Raw genomic sequence first — 19,347 nt, forward strand, 5'->3', positions numbered from 1 at the left:
ATTAGCTATCATTTCACTCTCCACAAGCTCAAAGCATGTGGCAAATTCAAAGGTCCTTAATTAAGAATATAATACTTTCATTCTAGAAGCTCTTGCTTGCATCCCAGTAATACTCTGGGATAAATCAACTGCTGAAGTAAATGCATTAATTTCACTGCAATTTCATTTAGAAGCTACAAGAGTACTACATTTTTATTTAACGATTTGAATGTGCTTTCTGTCAGGGCGAGTAGGATCACCTCTCCCTTACAGAGGGGAGAGCTGAGCCTGGGAAGTGAGAGGCAGAGATTTGACCTTGGTAAAAGCTGGGAGAGCATGCGAGCCTCTTGCTCCAATCCACGTTTGCACTTTCAGCATGAAGCAGGACATGAAAACAACACACGAAGATACATACATTTCAAGCATGAGATTTGGCTCTAGATCATCAGACCTCAAAGCTGAAGTATTTCCTAGGCAGAATGTACTTCTGCCCCTCTCTTAAATTGAGAGGTCAATTTTTGTCTTCTTTTCCTATTTTGTTCTTGTAAGGGAAGACAGCATGGCATGTTTGTTAGAACGATAATGTTGCATTTGCTAATTAAATAAAGTGGGGGTTTTGGGAGAACTTCTTTTAAGCAAAACCATGTGTTCCAGGGAGGAAACATTCTTCTGGTAAACAGCTGAGCCCTTAACATTTAGCAACATAACTCTGTGTTTGCAGCTATTGAAAACTGTGTGACCGAGGAAGCCTGTGTTTCTGAGGCTGAGGACTGAAAGCATTTTGCTCGCTGTCAGAACGCCAGCCCTTTCTTTTATGTATATGCTAAAAGCAAGAAAGAACCAACTATTGGACAGTTGCTTCTTATGGTTTTAATAAAATTTGTCTCATATCAAAACACTGCTGGGTTTTAATGTTGACGCTGTGCTGAGCAATGTTCTCTGCTCTGGCACAGCTGGCTCTCGCTTTCCAGAAATACAGCAGCACCCTGGCAATACTTGCAAAAATTGCAGCCTTCAATCATTTCCTCATCTCTCTGACCTGTGCCATGCACAGATCTCCTTGCTGGTACAAAGAAGGGGGTCATTCCTCCCCCCTCCGCAGCTGCTGTGTGAACAGAGTGCTGTGGTGGCAGAAGGTAGCTAGGGAATAGAAGTTACCTGCCAGACATGAAGAGCAGCCCTGGAAAGCTCAGGCAAAAAAAGATAATAGAGCTGGAAACTGCAAGCAGAAACAGGACTGAGAGAATGGGAGTGCCTTGTCCTTGGCTCCTGCTTTCCATTCCAAGAGTCTACATCTTTCACAGATACTCGAAGGGCCACAGGGCTGTGGGACAAATCCCGCTGAGGGGTAGCAGGCAAATTTTATTTGGTAAAAGTGATTTTCCAAGCAGCACTAGGGAGTGTGGGAGGCTGGCTGGGTGACTTCGAGATCTTACACCGCTTCTCCATCCAGCAGCTGGAAGGGGAAGACCATAGTCGCAGCTCCCTCTGGGTGGAGGGAGGTGATTATTCCTCTGCCCGCTCATCTCACTGAAGATGGGCTGCTGAGCTCCGGGCATCACGTTGACCTTTGCAGTACAAAGGGATCTTATCTTCTCCTTTGTATCCCTTAAAACAGCTGAGCATGCTTACAGATTTCACTAACTACCAGCTAAAGCCAAACGAGATCCCACGATAAAAGTTCAAGGCTCCGAATTCCTCTCTTATTACTTTCCTGAGCAGATTCTCACTTTAACAGACTTACAGTGCTTTCATGCAGTTCTCTTAAAGTACACAAGGACTACTGTAATTACTGACAATAATGAGATAATCAGTTCTTCTAGGTGTTATTTTCAAGGGATAAATATTATTATCTGTGCTGTAAGAATGGGGAAACTGAAGCAAAGACGAGAAGTTTTTGGATAATAGGTGGGTTTTACCTTAAATATTCTAATATCCTCTTGGTTTTATTTGTATAGGTTTATGGATTTGCTTCTTAGTCCGCTTTGTGTTCTGTTCTTGCTTTCTAGTGTTTTTATCTGTCGTGGGTTGTGTGAGTGTACTAAGGTTCATTTAAGAGAACTGCAGTGATTATGGAAAACTTAACAGATATTGAGGAGTTTTTGGTCATTGTTTGATATATAATTTATCATAATCCATTTTCCCGACTTTTTATTTTCTTTCTCCTCTCTTTATTTTTGATGCCTTCTTTTTAATAAAAAAAACCCCACAAAGAATATTCTTTTCTATTTATTTTCCATATACGTCAGCTTGCATTTGGATCTGTAATATGGAAAGCCAACTGAATATCACCTTATAATGTCTAAAGAACTAAGATACTTTACTGTGTAGGAAGCTTGCAAGGAAGAACTATGGCTTTACTAAAGTATCAATTAGTCACTTATATATATAATTAATATTCAGAAGACATATGTTAGTTTGGTAGTATTTATCTAAGTGTTTCCCACAGTTCAGGTATGCTTCCCTGAACCCTTTTCAAGGATAGATAGACAGGTAGCCAGATCAGAGGCTAAGCTGCACCAAAAACAAACAATCAAAAAATAAAACTAAAAAAGGACTTTGTTTGTCAGCACAATTTCAGGTGAATTGTGTGGTAGGATCTAGTCTTTAGATAGGAACATGTGTCACAAAACTCTTACTTGAAACATTTTCTTTGCTCTAAATTTTGTAAATAAAAGTAAACTTTAGTTGTTTAGTAAAGGCCAGACTTCTAAAAACATTTAGGTGTTTATGTGCACTTCAGCATCTTTATAAAGCAAGCACTAATTCCTTATTGAACTGTGGACTAAGGGCCTCCAGATAGTCTGACAATCATTCACTTATTTCAGTCAACTTCTAATTCTAAGGAGACCAAAAAGTTAGAAGAAGTCTCAGCTGTATTAAAAAACTGCTTCACAAACAAAGCAAACAGTCAATCTGGAAAAAAAAATCAGGTAATATAAAACCTTTATAACTGGATTATTCTGGCAAATTTAGAAACAATAAAAGGCAAAAAATCTGTGAGAACCACTCACAGTTTCTCAGGTGGTGTCACTGTTAGGTTTAAGGCTATTAGCCCTGACAACTTTAGTTCTGAGACTTTCTACAGATTATTTTCCTGAGACTTATTTGTCCTTGCAAGGATCCCTCTGCCTCTCTTAAGTGTACTGCCTATGCCTTCAAGACTTTTGAGGAAGGCTAATCCAATCTTTGGGCATTTTTGGAGTGGTTTGTGTTTTTCCTTTTGCGCTGGGCGAGACAAGAACAATCTTGCTTAAAATAAAACCCAAACAAGGGAAGCTGAAGAGTGGGAGTATGTGAGGGAGCTGGTGGATAACTTACAGCGCTGTGAATCTCCTCCTGCCTGTAGGCTCCTCTTGTGGGCTGCAATATTCGTTCTGTGTTTAGTCTAGGCTCTTCCCAAATACCTGCTTCGGCTCTTAGGCGGATTGCAGAGAGCTCAGCCCTGAGGGTGAGCGGCAAGGGAAGTCCTCCTTGCGAATGTCCGGTTTTGTATCATCACCTCCTGATTTTCCATTAAAGACACGCACGTGCCTGCATTTCCCTTCCAGTCCTATCCCGTAATGGTGTGCGGCCCGACGGAGCCCAAACGCACCGAGAGGAAATGCCGGGATGGGGCATTTCCTCACGGATGAGCCCTCAGAGATGTGAGGAAAACTCCTGGGGGGAATCCATAACCTCTGGGACGGCTCGGGGGCTGAGAGGGCTGGCGAAGGATCGCGCCAGTGTCACCTGTGCCTGCGACAGCCCCTCTGAGGGCGGGTGCGCCGTCAGGGCTCTGCGGTCCCTCACAGCCAGCCCTGCGCCATCCCCGGCACGCGCGGGGGCCTGGCGGAGAGCGCGGAGCTTGTGGGCTTGTTTACCTTTTGGCATAAAGTGGTGCGGGTTTTTTTTTGGGGGGGGGGTTTGTTTATGTTTTGTAACGCCGTCGGGAGCCTGAGGCAGCTCTGGGTACCCCCGGGATGGGCAGCACAGAGTGACCCCAGATTAGGAGGAATTTATTCACAGAAAGGGCAATTAGGAATTGGGAGCTGCCCGGGTAGTGGAGTCTGCCTCCCTGGAGGTATTTAAGGAAAGACTGGACGTGGCTCTCAGTGCCATAGTGTGTTTGACATGGTGGTGTTCGGTCACAGGTTGGACTCGATGATCTCAGAGGGCTTTGCTAATCTAATTTATTCTGTGATTCGCACATCCACTCGCCCGCCTCGGGGTGCGGGCACCCCTCCCGAGTCCCGTTCCTCGCCGGCCCGGGGCTGCCGGCCCGAGCTGCCATGTCTGTGGCGCAGCACGGCCCAGGACCGGCGGCAGGAGCACCCCGCCCGCCGGCGCCGTGGGGAACCGGCCGGGAGCCACCAGCCGGCAGTGGAGGAAGGAGGGCGGTGGCGAAAGAACCGCGCTCTTTCCCCCAGCGCCTCAGCCCACCGGGCCGGGCAGCAGGCACCGAATGGTGCAGCAAGGCAGAACAGCCGCAGGGTCCGGCCAGGCTTCTCCAGGCCTATACCGCGCACTTTTGGGCCGACAGATAAGGGCGTACGGGGCGGGGCAGGAAGAAGGAGAGGTTTTGTTTTTTTTTTTTTTTTTAAAGGGAAAAACCCTACGCCTTTAAGGGGCAGAGCCAGTGGAGTTTGCGGAAGAGCCAGGCGAGAGGCGAGCTCTGATTGGGTGAACGCTGTCTCGTGACGGCGGCTGGGACTGTCCCACTCCCTCCACCCGGCCGGCGCCCCGCGTTCCATTGTGTGCGCTAGCGTCGCCGGGCCCCGCCCCAACGTGTCCCCGCCCGCAGGGCTGACCACGCCTCTGGTGACGGCCCCGCCCCCCGTGTGCTCTTGGCTCATTTCCGGCCGCCGCCGCCACCGCCGCTTCCCTCCGAGGGCTCGGGAGAGCGAAGGAACAACAGCCGCCATTTTGTTTGTGTGTGAGCGACGGAGGGAGGAGAAGGGAGCGAGAGGCCGAGCCGGACGGGGCGAGCCAGGGGGAGGGCAGCGCACAGAGAGCCAGGGGCTCGGACAGGGGACGGGGAGAGAAGCGAGGAACCCAGACGCCCCCCCCTCCCCCCCCCCCAACCCCAGCCTACCCGTACCCTCGCTATTCCCTCTCTCTCCGTTTCCTTTTCTCTCTTCTCCTTTTCCCGGAATTCTCTCTCTCCGCACTGCCCTCCGCCCCCGCTTCGCCCGCTCCGCACACACGCCCTCGGAGCGCCAGGCAGGGGCAGTAGGGAGCCTGCGCTCGGCCCCCGCGCTGCCGCCGTCCCGCCCCGGCCCCCCCCGCTGGGCAGCGCCGGGGACCCCCTCCCCCGCCCGGCCATTCCGGGGCGAAGCCCCCGGCGTCCCCCGCCGTGATTTTTCTACTGTTTTATTATTTTAGTTTTGCCTCTCGCTCCTCTTCTCGAAGGGGTCGCTGCTCGGCCTCCCCTCCTACCCCGACTACCAACCTCTTCGCTCCCTTCCCCACCCTCGCAGAGGCGAAGGGGGAGCTCCCTCCGCGTCCGAACAGCGGCCGAGGGTCTCCTCCCTCGCTCATCGCGCCCCGCATCGCCCGTGGGTCCGGGGGAACTGAGACAGGCAGCCCCCTCCCTGCCACCGTCTTCGGCCGCCCGGGAAGGGGGAAGGTAGGCAGAGAGGGCGGGAGGGGCGGCTTCTTCCTCCTCCTCCTCCTCCTCCTGCCGCTGCTGTGGGATCGGCCCCGCTGCCTGCGCCGGAGTGGGGGGGCAGCCAGCTACTGCGAACGAGAGAAAGAGGAAGGGGAAAGAAGAGAAAAAGGGGGGAGGGGGGCAGAAAGGGTGTTGAAACCCGCCCCCCACCTTCCCATCCCGCGATCGGTGCTGCCTCCATCAGGACAACAACCCCTCCTCCTTCCCTGCACAACAAGATGTGAAGCGGAGACTCCTGGGACTTATCCTCACCCTCCTCATCCTTACAGCTCCCTTTTCTGCAGCCATTAGCGACGGGCGAAGAAGAAGCGAGTGGAGCTGGGGACCCTGCGCACGCTGTGCCACTCCCCCCGCCGCCTCCCCCCCAGCCCTGTCGCTGGCGGTGGGTATTTTTTCGCAGGGTGGTGTTGGAGGGGGAAGGAGCCGCTGCTAGAGGACGGTGATCTTTTTTTCTTTTTTCCTCCTCCTCTCCTCTCCTTCGCCCGCCTCCTTGTGGCGATGAGGAGGAGGAGGACGGCGCCGAGGAGGAAGAGGCTGATGGCGGCCGTGAGGAGACAGCAGGAGGAGGAGACCCCCCGAAGGATGAAGATGATGATGGTGGCGGCGGCGAGGAAGCACCAGCACAACAGCCGGGATTAATTTTACTAAAAAAAAAAAAAAATCACCAGCTTTTTTTTTTTTTTTTTTTTTTTTTTGACGGGGTCTTTACCTGCTCTTCCCATCTTCGTTCAGCCCTTTCGCCTGGGGGAAGAGGCCTCACCCCCGCCCTCCTCAGCTCCCACCTCTCCCAGCTTCTCCGCTGCCGCCCTCCCGGAGCCCGAGGAGCAGAAAAAGGGGAACTTGGCCCCCCTTCTCCGCCAGATCCTCCTCGTTTGCTCTTGGCGTTATTGTTGTTCTTCAGCTGACTCGGAGCCCCAGAAGAACGTGAAGGTTTTGGGGTTCACCCCCCACCTTCTCTTTGCTCTGAGTGATTGTCTAAAAAATTAAAAATGGCCGAGAATGTGGTGGAGCCGGGCCCGCCTTCAGCCAAGCGGCCTAAACTCTCCTCACCGGCGCTCTCCGTGTCCGCCAGCGACGGCACAGGTCAGTCTCGGGTCCCCAGACCCTCCCCACTTCTCGGTGCCGCAATTACTGCTCTTTTCCCCCTTCTTTTGCCTAAATCTCCTCCTCCCTTTTGCTGCTGTTAGCTCGAGCCTGCATTTCTCCTTCCCGTCTCTTTCGCCTGTTCTCGCTTCGTTTGAAGCTATTTGTGTTAATGGCATAGGGAGGGTGTTCGGATGTTTTTGCCCTTCTGGTTTTTTGGAAGTGATTGAAAGCAAAGCTTTTCAGTTTATTGTGCTTTTTATCAGCTGCAGATAGGACTTAACAGTTCGTCATTTTCGTGTCTTTCACAATAGTAGCGATTATCGAGCTCCTTGCTAAGCGTAATGCCAGTTGCAGAAATGCGAAGTAGAGCTAAAGACGATGCTTTTGTACGCTGTATTGTTGAATTGCGTGTGTACACACAAATGTCTCGTTTTTGTATTTTATTTTGCATATATGGGATTCTTTTAGAGTTTGTTTAGAAACGAGAGATTTATTTCTCTGCTATTTTTCTTTTTTCCTTCTTACGTGCACTCTGCTTATAAGATTTACTTTTTACAATCCTTCGTTGTTCTTCCTTGCGGAAGAGTGTAAAAATACTGATATTCTGATTCAAATAGACCATCGACTTGAGGAAAAACAACTAAAACCAAAATCCAGATGCCATGCTTGTGGCATAAGATTTATTGAGACTCTTATCCTCTTAGAGATGAAATTTTATTTCACCTTATTTGCATTAAGAATCAATATGGAGTGTAGTTAATCTTGCACCTCCCGTTTCTTTGCTGCAAGACCAAAATGTCTGAAATTCCCCTGTAGACTGAAGAGCTGTGAAGAGAAAAGGGGCTTCCCTGCAGTCCTGAAAAGGTCTTTGGTGATGCTGCGAAGGCAAGTTAGAGCATGGAAATTTTAGGTGCCCCAATCCCTCACAAATATGAGCTGGTTGTACTGGGTGGGGGGGGGGGGGGGAAGGAAGTAACAAAGGGCTGTTCAGCTTTTTAATGCTTCTTGTGAAGCAGGTGAGTATTTGGTGTCATTTTGCTATGAGAATACTCTGTTACCTGTCCCACAGGAGTTTCTTTGAACTCACATTAGATCTTATTAGCCTTTGGGATATGGAGGAGCCCTCCTCCTGCCAGTCTGGTGAATGGTGGCGTTTCTGAAGGCACCATTGCTCTTGTTCAATGCAGTTAACAACTGGCAAGAAAAGGGGAGAGTTGTTGTGGGTTTTTGTTTGTTTTTGTTTTCTGAAAAGCTCCCTTTTACAATTAACACTAGGTTTTAATAGCAGGTCTTTGAACAGTGCATGTGGTTCTGCTTGGCATCATCTCCAAAATTTTGATTTTTTGCCTTTTCTATTGTCAATGAATGACATATTAGTTTTGAAAAGTTTGTGTGTGACTTTTAGTGCATATTCAATACAGCCAATATTATGTTGTAATTGGAGAACATGACTATTCCTAATATCAACAGGTCTTTAGTAAGAGAGTAGAACAGGGTTGGAGAAGCTACTCTTTAGCTACAACTAGTTGTTGGCTGTTTTTGTGCTAGATTTGGAAAACAGTGGCTAATTCAACAGTAACTGTTTTTAGTTTGTCTTGATAGTGGTTATTTTGTTCTCTTCAGAGAGGTGAAATAATATTTTGGGAGAAAAGTTCTGATACTTCAACAATATGAAAGTGAAAGGCACACTTTTCTTCAAATGAACACACATCTAAATTCAGACATCTGTGATCAAATAAGGGTTGGATAATTTGTGACTATATTTCAGTTTAACAGGTGTAGACTTTCACAGAATATTTAGTCTTTAGTTGTTAACTTGCTGGGCAGCTTTTTATAGTTAATAAATGAACTTTTTACAGTTTTGGTGACTAGGGGACTGGACAGTTTCAGTACGTTTCAGACAGTTTCAGTTCTTCCCGAAGTGATTGGTACTGTCATTACCTGGTAGCTATGCAGAGCTGCTAACATTTCATGGGTGCTACATGAGACGTATTAAAAAGTTCTTAATCTTCTGGCTTTGTTTTTTTTTTTAATAAAATCCAACCTATGAACCAATGAATGTATTTTGAGGGTTGTATTTTTTTCATTTGCTGCTTCAGACTGCAGTTTTTGTTGTTGTACTTCTGTTGTGGGAAACTGCTTTGAAGTTTACAATTTTTTTAACCTATCTGCTGGTTAAATTTGCTTTGAAATAGTGCAAGCAGCTGACATTAAGTAAATTCCACTTACAGAATCTTGTATTGTCCCTACTCCTCGGTTAATTATAGGAAATAAGTAACATGGGGTTTGTGTACTTACTCAGGCACTGTTTTTAAAACTGTTAGATTCTCATCACTGTCAGAGGGAAGGAGAAAGACAAGAAACTTGCCCTGCCGATGAAACTTTTTTGCAGCACCTGTGCACAGTTCTGTTTTTGCTGTTACCTTTTTGATTAGTTTCTTAATCTGAAACGTTTTAGTATGTTAGATGTGTAAAAATGATGACTGACTCCTGTTAAATTATTCTGAAACTTGCTGATGTTGAGTGTGTTTATATTGAAGACTAAGAGGAGCCTCTAAGTCATGTTTTCACTGTAGACCTGGATGATAGTGATATTCTGGGCCTGGAATGTACCGAACTCTAATGTTGGTGACTTTCTTCTAAAAAGAATTAGGCAGGGATCGTCCTAATAAACTTGATATATTGGCAGCAGCCAAATATAGCTGCATTTCCCACTTTTGTTGCAGTGCTGCATCTTCTTCTGTTTTAAAAGTTATAGATGGTTCATGTGCTCCTCGCTCAGAATTTGCTTTGCCATGGAGCGCACTGTGTTAGTGTGCTTTTAAGTTGTTTTATTAATGCCAGTTCATCCTTTAGGAGGCAAACCGAAATGTTTGTAGCACACCTTGTAAATAAACATTTTGAAGTAGTTTAGAAAGTCTTGGTACTTTCAGTGTCCTGTAGTATATTAGATTTCTTGAATGGATTATTTTTTTCTTTAATGTGTAGCTCTGGAATAATTTCAGAGACAGGACTGTGTGGGATTTCGTTGAACTACACAGGTTTTTCTACAACCTTTTTTTTACTCCTCTCCTCTCTTTAAGGGTTAAATTTGTTGCAAAGAAGAATGCTAAAGATCTGTGTATCTTGTCCAGGTAATTTTTTGGTGACAACAGTGGCGTTGTTACACTTCTGTACCAGCACGGTTACATTGACAGAAGATGACATTGGCTACATTGCCAATGTAGCTCCTTTGCTTGCCTTTCCTAACTGATAGCAACGTTTTTGAGATGTTGCACCTACTCTAACAAGACTTTCTTAAACATCATGTTAGCAAACTTGTGCATATTAGTCCCCTCACTATAACAGAATAATGTGAGTGCATCATGAGGAATTCTTGGAGTAAAATGAGTAATAGTTGTTCATAAAGATAGATTTTTAATTGGGATGCTTTAAACCACTTGTTTTGGTATTTTTGGGGCAGAGAGTGGGGAGCTGTTATTTTATTTGTGGATCCCTCAACTTTTCCTGAAGTAATGCAGGTGTGCTGAAATTGCCATGTACAGATTTCTACTTGGCATATTCACAGCAGGAGAGTTTAATTGTATTTCACAAACCTCCCCACCACCACCACACGCATTCCTCCTCCTGCTTTAGAAATAACCTGTTTTCTGTGAACTAGGAAAGTGTTTTGGGCTCTGGGTTCAGAACCAGTGCTTCTTCACAGAAGAGAAATGGAGCACACCCCCTGCTCAGCGTGTTTGTATAGTATCATGTCTTTAGGTTGCTGGATCTGAAAATAAGATTTGAAGTGCTTAGTGTTTTGGGCTTGCTGGGACACTGAAAGTCAGTTTGCTACAATTAGTTGGCATGTGTGTTGCATCAAAGATCAGAGAATATATCTGTGGTATGTGCCTTAACATCCTTCAGTTTACTATAGCCAAAAGTCACATTTTTCTGTGCAATAGTGCATCTTCAATCTCCCTTGAAGCATCCATCTTTTGTAAAGTCTGAACATTCCTTTTTGTCAGGAAGTGTTTCTGACCTTTAAGTTTTACTCTCCATCACATCAAAGGTCTAAGACCTGTAATGAAACTTTTCTTCTGTACTACTGCTGTTTTGACTGATACTCATCTTTAATTTGTTTCAAATGGATCAAGATGTTTATTTTCTCAAAGAGAGTTGTATTAATCTTGCTTCTCTGCCCTTTCCAATTCTGTTTTCTGTGAGCTGTGTGGGTTTTGGTAGTGTTTGTATAAACTACATTTAAAATTAACAGCTTTTCATCAGTCTTTTTTCTAATGTTAAAGACTAAATGATTAGCTACATTTTAACTTACAGCTTTCTGTTAAATGTTTTCATCCCTTCTTGTTAAAAGCCATATTTCTTGCTGGTTTTGTCTTAAAATGGCATTTGATGGATGGCATGTACTGTGAGTCAAGTATTGCAGTGGGGGATGCTTGTGTGACAAAGATGAGTGGCTTTGCTGTGTAGCTAAACACTCTCAAAGTAGCTGTATTAGGAATAAATATAAATTAAGAAAATGGAAGTCTTTGAGACTTCTTTAAAAAGTAAACCAATCATTCATGTAACGATGAGTGTTTTTTTGAAGAAAATCATGCAGACTTTTCAACCTTGTAGGTTTCCAAACTGCTGCATCTATTATTTTGTGTCTTTCACCATGGCATCTCTGATATAGGTAGGTACTTTTTCTGAGCAGTGTTAGAAAGGTACCTATTTTTTTTAGAAAAAGAAATACTCCAAGATGAGGATCATAGATACCATGGTGTAAAACTGAGTGTTGAGCACTTAAGCATGAGAAAGCCTTTGAGACTGGAAAACCAGTTTACAATTGCAATTTAACGCTAGATTCACAAGTTCATCATGGTAGGGAAGAGCCTTTGTTTGGGGAAACACTTGGGAATTTAAATCCTAGATTTAAAAAAAATCTACTCATTTTTCCATCTTGTTCCTCACAGTCCTAGAGCAGGGCTTGCCTTGAGTTCAGGTTATTGGCCACTTGTGCATTTGCAGAGCACCAAATTTTGTCTGAGAAGGTTGTATCAGATTTTAGGTTTTAGTATATGTTTTTGGGGGATGTGTGTCTAATAAGATACTGGGACTAAATGATGAACTTCTACTGTAGGAATTCTGTGTAGTTTTTTTTAACTATATAACTTGGAGAAAACCACATTACTATTAAATTTCATTTTTGTATGATTTAGTGTATATTTCCTGCATCTTCTCTGTAGGCTGCTTGATCATCCCAAGTGTGTCACCTCAGTGTCTTGCTTAGCTGCTTAGTAGAAGGAGCCTTTCAGTGCTTGTTCCAACTGTGTAATGATACTACTTCAACCTTGCTTATCACTTGCATTTGTGCTCCTTCTGTGAGGATTTGCCCAAAAATCACTTAGATTTATTATTTGACAAATGGCATCATTTTGCTCTATAGATTTCACTGACAACTAAACAATGCACACCTGTATCCAAGGATTTTGTTTTTTCTCTCTTTACTTAAACTGTAGCAGCAGGCTGAAGTAAAATACATCTGTCTCTGCATATGGTGGTGTGCCTGATAAAAAAACTTCTGTGGCTGCCTGGAATTTGTAGAACTTTAAGTAGAACTTAAACTAGGGTGAAGATCCTTCCCCTGAACAGTATCTGACAAACTATTGTTCTCTTCCTAAATAGCAATGAGTTTTCTTTAAATGGACTGGCATATGAATGTATATAAAGTTCTCTTAAAAACTCAATGAGCAATATTTTTTAATAACCCATTTCTTCCAAATCTTTTTGAAGAAAATTTGAAGAAGTGCTGAATTCTGATGAACTCAAACCACAGTAACTTGTTGCTCAATTGATGCTGTTCCTGTAAACACACCTGACATTAAGCATGTGAAGTTGGAGACCAGTCTAAGATTTTCATTAAAAAATGCAAGTTAGGTACAGAACCTTGAAAAACAGGTTATTTTCTATTAGTGGTCATGAGATGGGGCAGATAAAGATTTGGCTCTTTCCTGTTTGATGGTGTGAAAAACCTCTGTATTGCATCTTTTGTTGTATTCCTGTAGGAGATCTAAGGGTAGGAGTTTTGAACGGTCTATGCTTGCAGAATCAAGATTTGCTATTTCCTTTTTCTGGTAGGACTTCCTAATACCACTGAATAGACAATTTCTCTTGTTTTAAGAGAGATTGTAAGACACACCTGCTGTTTTAGTGGATGCAAAGAATGTGATTTTCAGGGGTTTTTGCTTTTTGGAATCCTAATGAAAAGTAAAATTCCAGTCAAATGCTGATATGACTTGGTCTTTACAAATCTTGGTTAAGCTAAACTGCCTTTTATATGTTGCTGAATGTAATTTCAAGAAATTGTGGTATTACTGGTTCAAGATAATGAAGTCTGATCTGGTGACTTATTTTGTTTACTTGTATATTTTTGGACATAAATTCAGCATTTCTTTTCGCTTTTACCCTGAAGTAATGGTGAATGAACTCAGAAAAGTGACTCGACTTTTTAGTAATTGTGTATGCAGATTGCATCATTTCAAAGTCGTTGTTAGCTTGACAATGAAATGAACTTTACTCTTTTCTTCAAACTGATTTGTAATTGCTTCTAAAATGAATTCAGTGTGTTCTGTGCACATAAGGGTGATCCCATCCTATCTGCATGTGCCCAGTTTTTATCCACCAGCTTCTCTAACTTTCTAGACCTGTATGCATACACAGATGCCACTGGGAATAAAAATACTAATTTAGAGACTTTTGAGTAAAGTTAAAGGTAGCTCAATGAAATTTTTTCAAAGAGCAACATGTTCAACAGGAAATTATTATTAATGGTGTGACTTCAGCATTTTGGAATTAAAATGTCAAAACTTCATCTTTTGTGGGTTATCAGTGATGGCAGGACTGGTACCTTTGTATAACAGCATGAATAAACAGGTACATAAATAAAAATGTCTCTGAAATTCCTCCTTAAGTAATTTGAATCTTTAAACACACCCTATTCCTGAATTTTGACCCCAGTCTTTTCTGTATGATTACACCACTTCAGTTTCCCTAGAACAGTTACAATTCTATCTTCCAGACTCATAACCATTGCATTTTCACTTTGGTTTTCTATGGTTAACTACTGCTATAAGCTGTATCTGTAAATACTGGGGTTTTTTTTGAAGAACTTTGAATATGAAACTGAAAAGTTTGTTATAAATACAGTTTTCTTCTGAAGCTGCAAAAATATCCATCAATCCGAGTCTGCTAATAGGCATTTCGGTTTACACTAGTTTGCGAAAAGTGAGATTTAAACTTACAGGTTATTGAGACTTCACCAAGTTGAGACTATTTTCCTTAAGTAAAAGTTGGTGTGTTTGACACCAGTGTTTGAATAGGAATTAGGATAGCTTAAAACATGGGGAGAGCAAGGTGCTAATTTTAGGACTTCAGTAGATGTTGAATGATATGCTGTTGCTGCTTTAGAACGATTTTCGTTGTTGTTGTTCACACTTGTAAAATACTTATATTTATGCCTGGTTGTTACAACTAATGCTGGAATCATGTGCATTTTAGATGGTGAATTGGACTTCAATTCACGGATTTTTGTTTGTTTTTAAAAATATTTGTGCCAGAAATTGTGTACTACCATAATGCGCTAACATGTTTTGAGCCTTTGTGTTTGTTGTCTTCCAGGTGTTTTTACTAAGTTTTTTTCAATATTTTCTGTTTGCATTATTTACAATCTTACCTACAATTAAAATGTTTCTTGATGTAGTGAAGAAGCAAATCTTTCCTGGATTGGCAGGGAAGGAAGGTGGCAGTGCTTTCCCAGTTTCTTACAGGGAACAGAATTAATATTGAAGTCTAATGCTGAACACTGTTACTCAAATAGCATAATGCAGAACACGAATTCTCAGTTGCTGTTGAACAAGGGATCACCCCCCATTAGGGTTATACAGGGAGTGCTGTCTGAGGATTTTGGAAGCAGTAGCTGCAATGATGATTCTAGACCTTAATATCTTAGGCTGATGTGGATGTTTTGCCCCTTCATTTTGAATCAGTTGAGTAGATGAATTTAAATTAATTCTGTGATTTAAGTTAGAACATTTTGGCAGAGCTTGTGTTACTGTTGGGTGGCTTCATAGAGAGTCTACGTGAAAAGTCCTCTATTTTAGGGGATTTGCTGGCCTGATCTCCAAAGTGTGGTGTAGCAAAGTTCCTACCAGGTTGGTGTGTGCCTCTTCCTTAGGCATGTGGGTTTTTGGTTGGGTTTTTTTGTTGGGTTTTTTTCTTCTTCCCTGGTAAAACTGCCTGGACTTGTCTAACTTAATATCCTGTCATTGTAAAATCCTTGGGAATTGATAACTTTATTAGCACTTTGTTTCAAGTCTGTGCTTCACCTTTACTTCTGCATTTTCATGGATACTTGAGGATTATCCTATGAGATTGTCTCCTTGTCTTGTCCTGCCTTTTTTGGTTTTATGTTTTGAGTTCTGGCTTTCTTTTTTGAGAGCATTTCAGACAGTGTGTTTTGGGACCTGTAATGCTGGTGCTTGACTGCAAGCCTGAATTTCCTGAAATCAGGTAGACTGATTTCTCTGGAATACTCATGGGATCTTCTGCACACTTTCTCTATTACATGTGGAGAAATTACACTTTTCTCTATTAAATGTATTACATGTAGCTGTTCAGTTATGGGTAGCTTTTGTATTGCCATGCAGGGAAGATACTGACCTCAGCACCTTACTGTTATTCTTTGTCTGAAAGCATGGCAGAGGTGCTGTCTTTTCCATGTGGTCCAACATCATCTGTGGTTCCTGTCAACCCTGTCACGTGCATGCTTTGTTTTCAGTGTCCTGTATTAAGCCTTGACTCCTTGTTTCATTGTGAACCCAATGACTGTGATATAAGTTAACCCCCTAAGAGGTTGCTGGGCTTCAGAAGCGTTTGTGTAAAAAAGGTGACTCTTCGGCTGCTTTCTAAATTGGCGTGTCTCAGTTTGGAATATAATAAATGGAAAACAAGGATAGAAACTGTTGAGTTTCTTACCTCTTTGCTGGTCTGGCAGAGGTAGGCTCAGGAGTCAGTAGGAGTCTGACCTATCTGCCATGCAGGCTTCTTGAGGCATGGCTGATCACACATGATGCTTTTCCTTCCGCTTGTACCAACTCTTCTCAAGACTGAACGCTCCAATGTCTTGAGTCTGAGGGTTTGTACCTGTGAGAAAAGTGTTGCTGTTTTTGTAGCATGTGGGGAAGTTCCTAGAAAACCAGTATTGTTCACTACAGCCTATTTGCTAGGGCTAGAAAGTTTCCATATAGACAGAACTTCCTGTTTTCTTCTGAAAGGTGAATAAAGGTCTGTTGTCTTAATCTAGAAATGAGAAAATGATGGAATCCTGACTGTAGGCTAGAAAGCATGTAAAAAACTCCTCTTAAGTGTCACCAGAACATGTGTTGATCTCCTTGCTAAGTAGTAGTGATATATTTTCCCTGCTTTATAAGCATTGTCATAAATTGCTGCCTTGCCTGCTTTGAGAGCTGTTGCGTCACTGTGCTGCCAGGTGCTCTTGCAGTAAAACTAACTTGAAATAAATACTTTGTAGCTAATTTGAAAATTGATTACTTTGATAAGACACTGAAGTCTTATTGACTTAAGGATTTTGATTGCACATTCTGCATGTATTAGTTTAAAGTCCATTTTGGTGCCAGGTGGCTTTTCAGCCCAGGCTGGCATTTTCCTTGCATCTTGCAGGTTAGACATTGTCAAAAGCAGACCTTTTAGAAGTAGAATACAAAATCAAGAAGGCCGTCCATAGTATGCAATGCAGGTTTAGTACACTGATTTTTGAAGTTGTTTTCACACAGTTTAGGGCACAAGTTCATACTATTTAATCCAGTCTAACTGAATTGCCATTGATAGAGACGGACCTGCTCCTGCTGTCTTTTCTGTTTTTTTTCACTACAGATCAAATGTAGCCAGGGCAAGTTAGGTCAGTTTTTTGGCTTTTTTTCCCTAAAGACTTGCTAAGTGTTCAGTAGTGGTACAGTTCCTAAAAGGAATTATGATATGCCTTTGCATGTTGAGATGATCACAGATAAAGACTTTTGGATCTACTACTTAGATGTTGTTTTGAGGATGTTTTCTTTTCTTTTCTTTGCCTCTTGGGTGGCAGCAGCAATCTATTCTATATGGTCTTGTTACCTGTAGAAAGAAATGCAGTAATAATACCATAAATAACATAATGTGGAGTCACTCTGTGCTGCTCTATTGAAATCAGGATTCAGCTCTATCACTGCTTCTCCTTCCAGGGTATTATTGGATGGTTTTGGGCTTTAGGCTCACATACTGTGTGTTCTGTTACATCCCAATTTTTCTGTGTCAGGATCTCTAGAGATGATGAATCTGGTGGACAGACCTTTGCAGACTAATCTTACTCCTCTGCCTTCCCACAAGCTTGATTTTGTTAGTGAGAAATCTTTGTTCTTATCTTTAAAGATTGCAAGAGTAGCAGTGGGCTCAGTGTACTGGAAAGCCAATCAGTTCTCTGGAGACTTCTCACTGTTGTTTTAAGCTATGTCTTTGGCTCTTGTGTGAGGATATATGATCTTGTTTTCACATGGTTTATGAACTGCGTGGCCCAGCCTTGACAGTTTTTGACTTTGCCATAGGTAGAGCTCTCTACAGTGGCCTTCAGGGCACCAGTTCTATGAAGAAGACTGAAATGGACTGCAACTGTTAGATATACACAAAGTCCCATTCATCTTTATGGTCATTTGAGATTTTGCTTCAGTCCTGTATCAGAAAATTTCTGCCTCCCAGCAGTTGACTAAAAATGTAATTTTCATAGCTGACCAGACAATTGAGAGTGTTTTTCTATATCTACTGGCTAAATAAGACTTTGAAGGTTTATTTTTGGAAAAGGCTTCTAAAAAGAGCAAACTCACACCAGAATATTGCATTCCTGATAGTTGCTACTTACAGTTCTGGCTAATAGTTGACAGTATTCTTTTACAATTAATAGTCTGTAGTGTATTCTCTAGGATTAAAAATCCTAGCAAGTTAGTTTTACATGGAACATCTCAGATGTTTCGATGTAAAGAACTAATCCAGTTTGGATTATTTCACAACTATTCAGGTTGGGGGTGGGCTTTGTTAATGTAGCTGGTGCTACGTTGCGTTTTAAGGCATTAAGAAAAAGAATTAATGATACAGTTTTTATGGCATTTTTCTTCCTCTTCACTGATGTCACAGAATGACCCAGCCAAGGAGCTCAGTTAGCTTGTACCTGGATGCTCCAGTTAGTAATGGGCTAGTTAGCCTTAAAGCTGGAAGTAGCTCCTCATTTATGAGGAGGAAGAATTTCAAGAAGAATGAGGTCTTCAGAGAAGCAGATTAATATTTTCTTTGTGAGTGAAGATGACCAAATCTTTGTGTCTCAAAACAAGAATTGCACTGCCTCTTTGTGGTGTTACATCTGAAATCATCTGTATGGGTCTTCCTGAGAAAATACTATGTGGTGGTTTGAAAAACAAATTAGTTTTTCATATTTAAACATTTACCAGTTGCTTTCCGATGTGTTTTCTGAAGGTCTTTATATGCAGTGGTCTGAACTGAAGAAAGGTGAAGCAAGGACTTTTTGTTTGGGGCTTACCTTGTACTGGAAGTTGTGTTTGTTCAAGAGCAGAAATTCTTTGCCCAACTACAGTTGAAAACATGGCCTTTGGATGGTGTGGGTGTTGATGGGAGGTGTCTGGGCTGTCATGATGGTTGTGTTGTAGGTACAGGCTTTGTGCTCTTGCAGTCACTTAACTTGTTTTCAGATTTGTTTCTTCATCACTGAGGACAACAGACTAACTTGTGAGTTCCTGATTGTATCTTTTACTCCTTCCTCACTCATGGGCTCCGTGTCAGGTTATTAGCAGAGTTTTTTCAGGGTGTAGTGTTTAAGCAGTTGTCTGTTAAACCTGTTCTAACAGTGTTCTTAATGTGCCAATGGAAGCTGATTTAAGGTGTCATCAATTTTTTTGATTGTGTTTTCCATTTCCTTTATCTCTAATTTGAGGGTCTCTTCCACTAACTCTTCCCATGTTCATTGAAATGTAGTTCTTAAGCTAAACACTGAGCATTGTAAGTTGGTTTTAGGTTTTTGTTTGGTTTTTTTTTTTTTTTTTTTTTTTGTGGGGATGGTGTGTTTTTTTAGATGAATCTGCTGACACACAACATTAAGTTCATCATTTTAGATAAAAGAGAACTTGGACAAAGATTTAATCTTCTGATTGTTCCTTCACTTTTGAATCTTCAAAAATGCCAGTCATGCAAATGAATGACCAGTCCTTAGTGTGTCTTGCAAAGCATAACATCTAGCACAAGATATATGGCAATGAAGAACGGGCTACCTGATTTTAATAGTTTAAAAATTCTTTAACAGAAAATTTCAGTCTGTCTCTGGTGGTTTGTAGTAGAGTGTATAAAAGGAGTGTTAAAATACCTGTTGTAGTGTACCTGCATTCTTGTCAATCTCATACCATGTTTTCAGCATTCTAAAGTAATAATCTTATCCATGATAACAGTTGTGAAGTTGTAGAAACTCTTAGTCTAGGTGTTTGGTAATCAGGATATAGTATCATATGAAACATTTTAAACAGATCCATAATGCCGAT

The 19,347-nt window shown here is 42.3% G+C and overlaps 1 protein-coding gene across 2 annotated transcripts in view; it reads left to right on the plus strand.

Annotated features, from left to right (window-relative positions):
- The first annotated feature begins 5,648 nt into the window (after window positions 1-5,648).
- Window positions 5,649-19,347, plus strand: part of EP300 (E1A binding protein p300) — a 60,336-nt gene continuing 46,637 nt past the window's right edge. For both annotated transcript variants that reach the window (XM_062492214.1, XM_062492215.1), the window contains exon 1: window positions 5,649-6,712. In XM_062492214.1, the coding sequence (XP_062348198.1) occupies window positions 6,619-6,712 (94 nt within the window). In that variant the 5' untranslated portion in view covers window positions 5,649-6,618. The remainder of the gene's footprint in view (window positions 6,713-19,347) is intronic.

The sequence above is a fragment of the Cinclus cinclus genome, chromosome 4 (genome assembly GCF_963662255.1).
Source record: "Cinclus cinclus chromosome 4, bCinCin1.1, whole genome shotgun sequence".
NCBI lineage: Eukaryota > Metazoa > Chordata > Aves > Passeriformes > Cinclidae > Cinclus > Cinclus cinclus.